Source organism: Triturus cristatus, chromosome 2_1 (assembly GCF_964204655.1).
Source record: "Triturus cristatus chromosome 2_1, aTriCri1.1, whole genome shotgun sequence".
In the NCBI taxonomy this organism is placed as follows: Eukaryota; Metazoa; Chordata; class Amphibia; order Caudata; family Salamandridae; genus Triturus; species Triturus cristatus.
In genome coordinates, this window is record NC_140581.1 from 227872235 (window position 1) to 227880393 (window position 8159).

At 47.1% G+C, this 8159-nt stretch overlaps 1 protein-coding gene across 25 annotated transcripts in view; it reads left to right on the plus strand.

Annotated features, from left to right (window-relative positions):
- Positions 1–8159, plus strand: part of NEDD4L (NEDD4 like E3 ubiquitin protein ligase) — a 1669848-nt gene that overhangs the window by 1309189 nt on the left and 352500 nt on the right. For all 25 annotated transcript variants that reach the window (XM_085630299.1, XM_085630340.1, XM_085630265.1 and 22 more), the window contains one exon: positions 4735–4812. In XM_085630299.1, the coding sequence (XP_085486425.1) occupies positions 4735–4812 (78 nt within the window). The remainder of the gene's footprint in view (positions 1–4734; positions 4813–8159) is intronic.

Sequence of the window (8159 nt, forward strand, 5' to 3'; positions counted from 1 at the left end):
GTTTTTTGCCCTTCCTTTTTTACATTTTAAGTTATTCTTGGTTGTTTAATCTGGTATATAATAGTAATGCTTTCTGAATATTTCAAAGTTCAGAATTACACCAGCAACAAAAATTCAAGTTATTCAAGCTGTCGTACGCATCTCATTGATGAGAGCCTGTGCACCTTTGCAGAGATATCACCATATAAATTACATGATTGCCTTATTTGTATGAGGCAGAACAATTCATGTGGTTATTTAATGGCATCTTCTATTCATCTGATGACTCTGGTGACACTGATGTAGTTGCCGTGGTGGCTGATGACTCAGTGGTCTCATATCTGTCATATAACATAACATCAAAGATGTCCAGTCTCCTCTAAGCAGATGTCCTGGTGCTAATAAGTTGCAACCTAGTTGGTCTGCAGCGCCTTCTTGACACCACCCATGCCTATTCGATAGGAAATGGCTTAAAAATCAACTTCAATAAAACAAAAGCAATGTCTGTGAACAGCACGATAAGAAAGATATCGAGCTGGTGCATTGCCTCTTAATGCCTTGTGTCTGAATATAAATACTTAGGAATTATTGATAAAAAGGGATCATTCAAACTGCAGAATGATGGCCTGAGGAGAAAGGGCATCGTCCTAACCTTGGCATTATTAATCTAAAGAGGAAAGTGGCAGGCCCTAATAACTCCATTGCTTCAAGTAATTCAAGCAACATTGATCTCTACAATAGCTTACAGTAGTGAGCCGCTAAGTGGAAGGGACGCAAGATTACTGGATGGGATTGTGTCTAGGGCTCATAGAATGATCTTTGGCCTCCCCAAATACACCTCTCCATCTCAAATAAGGCTGGAGTTTGGGCTTCAGAAACAATCCCTCGCCAGCAGAGGTGCGTATATTAACTGTTGGCACAAACTTAAGAACGCCAAACCAAACTTATTAAATTTGCAATTATGGCTGGAACTGACAACCAGAAGCAGTTACCCCGCCCAGGCCTACCTCAACAAATCCATAATGCAACTTGGTCTACAAGATCTCTGGGCAACATCTGCAACCCACACCAGCTTCAAAAAGGTGGTAAATAAATCCATCAAACTCGTCTCGCTGACCCAGGACAAGGCAGCAGTGGTGGGCAGAACCCATGGTTGTCTTGTGCCAAAACTATGACATAGCCTCACCCCAACCATACTTTCATACAGGATATTCTAACTTTCTAAAAGAAAAATTCCTGAGATAGTGACTTGGCATCCTACCATCACTCTTACACCTACTTCCATGTAAACGCATGTCGGCCGCAACCGACTAACGGCTATGTGTAAAGGGGAAAGAAGACCTGTTGCACTCGGTATGCATGTGTGAGGAATTATTGGGAGAGATAAAAATTTTATGCCCACTTTTCAACCAAAGAGAAATTAGATCATGCAGACAGGCGGTACTTGAACTACTGTTTCAGGAGATTTCTCATCCAGGTCGAAAAGAAACGGGAACCAATGGCAGTGATGCAAGAGGACAAGGAACAAATGGCTGCATGCTTGTACATATAATACTTGAAACAGGGAACAACTTGCTTGCTTGGAACTTGCTCAACAACTAATTATACAGCACAAAAGCCACCTTAAGTATCAAGTCACTTCCTTGATCCACTCTTCTTTTAATCTATCTTCTTTTAATCTGAAAAATCTATTGCTCTGCCTATAGGTATTTTTAACCCTTTTTGTAATGACAGTGTCGCTTAATGTGTGCTTGGGGCACTTTACTGTGGACCTGTCACTACTATGTACATATGAATCCTTTATTACTCTATTGGTAGTGATACTCCTAACTTTTATCCTTTGTACTTCATTCTGTGGAACCATTTTACATGTCTGTGTAACATTGCGGTTTAATTGATGCAGAGGTTTTAATTAACCATGCAAATTAATAAATAAACGTCTTCCAATCCAAAAACAACTTCTTCCAATGGTCTCCTATCTAAGGGCATCTCTCAGATTGTGTAAATACATGGCAGAAAGCTTTAGAAAGTGAAGGTTTGCCTCTTCCAGATGGACAGATTTGTCCTATTAACAGAGGAACTCCAGAACAGTTAGTGAGCACATCTGGAAGCACTGAATGTCAGTGGACCATAAGGGTGGGAGGGCTCCAGATAAATCATTGGGGATTGTGTCATCAGGCATGCAGTGGAACCTTTCCTTCCCTGTGTGCAGCGCAGACATGGTGGCATAATGTGAACAAATGCATAAGTGCGAGCTCTTTGGAATTATGCAGGGAAACCATGATGCTAGGTATTGTGCCAATCGTGATACATCTATGTTCAAGCTTCTCAGTTGGGAGGGGGGAGTGCAGTGTCACGTCAGACACTCGTCCTGATGCAGACTTCTGGATGCTGTTGTGATCTTAGAGATGTGTGGATTTCCACAAGTGTATCTATTTTCAGCTCATCTGAACACAGGCTGCTGTTTTGCTAACAGCTGCTTCCTTGGAAGGATACTCTGGGAGTTGCAGTGTTGGACCTCTGGACTTACCAACTGGTATTTGCCTTCCACCTGTTTAGTTGTTTAGCTGATATTACAACAGTTTCAGCAGCGGTCAAACACTGATTTGCTTAGCTTTTGATTCTCCTGTAATGATTTCTTATTCGGATCTTTCATTTCTCAGTACAGGAATAAGTCTGAAATGGCACATTTAGGTACTTCAGGACTAAGGTTTATTCAACGTGGCTTTTTCAGAATACATATTTTTTGGGTGGTATGACCAGATATTTCTGGATCTCCTGGATTTCTCATTACACTTACTTGGCAAAGAATGTTTGCAACGAGGGTTGCTTGAGGGCTCTTTATTTTCTCAAGGAGATCCGATGATCCTTTTTAGGTCGAGCCTAGCGCAGCACGCATGCGCTGCTCTGTGAGGCTTCTTGTATCTACTATGTGTTGGGTCTGACTCCTCCCACGCATTAGATTGGCTTTTGCGAGTGTCTTTTTAGAATCAAAGCCTGCAAATGGCTAAAGGTGGGTGCATGTCCCACCTCTTCTGAAAGGTTCACTCCCACTGCGTTTTACCGCGGCTGCTCGCAGGGCTCCGTGTGCCCGCCCCCACCATTCCTCTTTGTGTCCCTGTGCCAATTAAAATAAAAAAATACTTTGTTTTGTTTGTTAATTTTAATTCAACTTATCAGTAAGTATTACAATACATTATTTTTTTCATAGCCGTGCTTTCTTAAAATGAGTGCACGGTTTGAAGAGGGTGACTAAGCTCCCATTGCCCTCGCTTGCCCCGGTCCGTGTTTTGGCGGAGAGGGGCGGGTTCCTCATTGTTCATAAAACTGTGCTAGGCGGTGCTATCCCGGGGCTGCATGCAAATTTGAAAGCTGATTTCTTGTTTATCTTGCCGCCTGCAATGGGACATCTGGTGTGTGAAGCCAGGGTAAAGAAGCCTGCCTGTAGGGCCTCTAAAGTACCCAGGTGGGCTGGTGACTCTCGCCTGCTGTCTGCCCTACGTCTGGAGGAATGGCACTGTATGCAAACCGTGCACACATGAACAGAACTGCTTCTAGGCGCTGCGGTAGATCTGTATGTCAATTTTAATATCATCAAGGATATTGTATCTAGTTCCCTGAATGCCAAACTCCTGAAACGCGGGCTGTACTTTTTCCAAAGAATGTTTTAGTATATAAGGAAGTGTCAGCAATTTCCGTCGGGCAGCTTCCCTTGGCTTCCAGCCATCCTCGTGGGATATAGTTTTGATTGCTGGCCTCAGAATTTCAGAGTTAAGCTCTGTGTTTTTTAAAAACTATTTATTGTCTAGCACGCCTCTGTTTTACTATATAGAGCAAATGGGGCCCCTGGTTTGTATACTTCACTACCTGCTGGGAGAAGGGGCAGCGTAGTTCAAATAGAACGGGGAAGAGGTGTAAGAATGACAGAGGTGTGTGGGGTTTGATTATTATGTATGTATATATCAACAGTGCTCTCTATCAGGCCTTCCCACGTGCACCATCACAGATCTCGTATCCCGCTACTGCAGGCCTTCTTTCTTGCCATACTTTATGAATTAAGGTTTAATGTGATGCACTAAACACTTATGCAGTCCCAAAAGCAAGACCTATTGGCTATGCCAATGCTTGTTGAGATTCCAGCAGTCCTCTGAGCCATAGCACAGCACGGTGAAACTGTCTCTATGGGTTTTGAATTATGGTAAGAGTTATGAGAAATTTGTCTGCTGTACTTTTGCTGCAGGACAAATTGGCTCCCAGGGTTTGTGGTATTAGCCTGAGGCAAGTTACCACTCTGTTATGGTATTTCGTTAATAGGTGCACCTGCTTTCAGCACATTTTCTCTTTCTGACCTCTTTTCCTTATGTAAATTTAGTGTGGTATTACCGTGCACAATGTGCATTTGGGAAAGCTTTTGAGTGCGTGCTGTTAGCTCATATCTTGTAATACTGGGATTAGGACCTGGCTTGTGCTAGATGTTGGTGGCATTTTAACACAACTCCTAATCAGGGCCTAAAAGTACAGTGATTCAAAGGCAGGGAAATATTAGAATTCTTACTCGTATTTGCCATTTTATTTCTAGGAAATCTGCGTAGAGTGATTATAATTAATGATCACAAATGTCAAAGTCCACCGTATGCGTGTTGTGTGTGTGTCTGAATGTTTCTATTACTTGTAGCATTAGCATGGAATTGTAAGGTTTGTTTTGCTTTTAGAAGCCTTAAACTATTGCAACTCATTGATTGAATTATGTTACAGGAGGATCCAAGATTGAAGTTTCCAGTGCACTTAAGAACAAAAGCTCCACTAAACCCCAATGATTTGGGTCCGCTTCCGGTAAGAAGAAACACGGTATTTGTAGCCTACTGCATGTATAATGTTATTTACCTGTGCTATTAGTATGGACTAAAGCTAAAGTTCATGGGGCAAGATGTACCACCATTTTTAGTGGTCGCAAACCGAAAATCGAGCCACTTGCAACTGATAAAAAGGGTTGTAGTATGTACAAACCCTATTTTGCGAGTTTACCGACTCGCAAAATAGTGTTTGCAAATCACTATTAGGAAGGGGTGTACCAATGGTGTCCCTTCCTAATTGCGAGTCACACTGGTATGTACGATTGTTTTGTGACTGCAAATGCTGTTGCAAAACAATCACATTCAACACATACTTCAAGTAGGTGGTAAACCGATCGCAAACTGAAAGGGGTTCTCAGGGTACCCCTTAACCCTTTGTGAACGTATGCAAAAATATTTTTTAAGAGCAGGCAGTGGTACCACGGACCACTGCATGCCCTTAAAAAATGAAAAGAAAAATTATCATTTTTTTTCCTTTCAAATGCATCCTGTTTTCCTTTAAGAAAAACGTGCTGCATTAAACAAAAAAAAAAAGGTTGCTCTATTTAAAAAGCAAACACAGACATGGTGGTCTGCCCCTAACAGGCCACCATCCCTGTGTTCTTGCCCATTCCCAATAGGTCGCACATTGCAACCTGCCCCATGAATATTGATGAGGCAGGTAATGTGCGACCCCATTGGCAATCGCTACATTTGTCTAAGACACATTAGTACATTCAGTTTTGCAAGTCGCAAATTGCATGTTGCAAAAAAATGCAATTTGCGACACGCAAAATGGAATGGTCGTACATCTGGCCCCAAGTGACTCCTGTGCCTGAGAAATCTTCCGTTCAAAAACATCTAAAGTTGTCTATTGGGCCATTTTCTAAATGTTTTTCGAAGTATCCCTCACCAAAATATATAAATGTGTCTTGGCCAGTAATGAGTTTACTCATAAGAAGAAATATTGAGTGATTTTCTTGTCTGGTGAGAGTGAGGAATATCTTAGATCTCCATAATATAATTATTGAGGGTTTTTTCTTTATTCTTAGAACAGTTGGATGTTTTTTTTATTTTTTATTCGACCATCTTCAGACCTTTAGAATGATGTATTTTAGGTTACTTTTTATGAAGTGCAAGTAGTTGTTTGAACCTCTCAACTCAAATGAAACTGCAATTCCCTTGTTCGTTTAATAGAAAGCTGTCCTTTAAATCACCACAATTTCAGTTTTCTGCTCGTTCTTGTCGGCCTGCCACAATGTAAGCAAACATTGCTTTGCATATCTGATAGACTACTAGCCGCAGATTCCTTAACGTAGAATTATCCCCAGGCGTGAGACTGGACCCGGAAAACTTTCGTGCCCAGCATCTCTGTGCGCCGGGGGCGGCAACTCGCGACTCCGCCCCGATTTCCTCCGCGGGCGTGACGTCAGCGAGGTCACATAAGCCTCACCCCGGCGCGCTGTCGTCAGTTTTCTTCTTTTCCGCGTGCAACGCGGACCCGGATCGTGTTCCTGGCCTGTTTTCAGGCCTTATTTTTACGCTTTAGCGTTTTTCTTGGGAACAGTGTGCGAATGTCTTTGGGCTTCAAGACGTGCTCGTCTTGCACGCGCCAGATGTCGGCGACTGACCCTCACCCCATCTGTATGTGGTGTTTGGTGGAGCACCACGGACTGCGAGGCTTGTCAGCAGATGAAGCCGAAGTCCCGGCGGGAGCGCCGGATGAAACTCCTCTCGGCCCGCATGTCCAGGTCGGCGGCGCCGCCGCGTCCGTCCGCCGTGGAAGCCTTCAAGAACCGCTGCTTCCGTCTTCGACATCGTCACTCTCCAAGACTGCAAGGACGTCGCTTTCCTGTTGGTAAGTGTCACAGTTTGTCCCCGAGGCCCGATCCCCAGCCTGTTGGGGGCGTGGGTTCTCCGTGGGTTGTGCGGTCCCACGCGTCACCACCCTACCCGCCTTTCCCCGGCGCGGAGGCGACCAGAGCACAGATGGAGGCCTATGCCGTGGCCTTGCAGGCCTCCTTGGCTCCTCCTTCTTCTCCTCTTCCTGGGACGTCTGCGGATCCCTTGCCATGTGCGGTGTCTTCTGCGGCGGCTCTGGCGCCGACGGGTTCGGCTCCAGGTTCTGGAGGTTCCCTCCTTCGAACCACGGCCCCTCTGCCTTCCCCGCAAACCCCCGCGGGGGTCCCTGTAGTGTCGCAGGAGGTTGCTGGGGCTCGAGGCTTGTCCTCGAGTCCCCCTCGGTCCTCTGGGCAGGCGGCAGCCTTGTCCGAGGCCGAGCTGACCCCGCTTAGGCGCCAGCAGCTGCTGGCCCTGGCGGCGCCGCAGGGGCCGGCTAGGGGCCGGGGCGTGTCCCCAGGCCCTCTCGTCCCTCCACGCTAGTGGCTGCCTCGTCTGAGGTCGAGTCGACGCCTTTTCGGCGCCGTTCCTTGGCCGCCCCGGCTCTGCCCCGTTCTCCCGTGGCGCGCGTCGTGGCAGAGGTCGTTTCGGCGTCCCCTCCGGCGCCGGTCGACATTGACCTGACGCAGGACGCCCCCTCTTCTCCAAAGGTTCGGCAACTGTTTGTTTCATCTTCTCCGGAGACTAAACACCGTGTCGTGGCTTTTTCTCCGGTGTCTTCCAAGGACGGCTCTTCGCCGTCCCCGCAGTCTTCCCCGGAGGCGCCTCAGGTTCCCCACTCATCGGTCAACCCTCCCCTATTCCGAGCTTGGCCTTTCCTTACTCCGGTTGGGCTGGGAGACGGCCGCCTTAGCTTACAGCCGTCGCCCACGGAGGAATTGCTTTCACCACCGCGTGGCCCTACGGAGGCGAGTGCTGCCTTCGCCCTGCCTGTCTCCACGGCTGCAGGAATCTTGCACATGGGCGATCCGGCTGCCCATTTCCCCACGGATCATTTGCTGGAGATTCTCCATCAGGGCTCTGGTGGACAGGAGCTGCTTCTTCCCTTCGAGGCTTCGCTCCATAATTCTCTCTTGGGGGCCTGGGGGCGTCCTGCCACGGGCGACCCGGTGCCCCAGCCACTTCTGCACCGCCACCGTCCTGCTTCTCATGATCCTGTCTCTTTCCTTACACCCTTCTACCAGGGGCCCTCTTTTGCAGACCGCCTTTCCCTCCTTGCCATCGGTGTTGTCTCCCCCGTCACGGGAGGCCCGGTGGTTGGATTCCTGGGGGCGCAACGTCTTCGACTCCTCCAGTGCTGCTTTGTGGGCGCTTAAAGCGCTTTGTGTATTGGCCAGAGCCACGTCTTGCTTTTGGGATTTGGCAGAGTCCCTTCTGTCTTCTGCTTCTCAGGAGGGTGCCTGCGTTGATCTGCGGCACCATGTGTTGGATGACCGGGAGCTGGCGGCG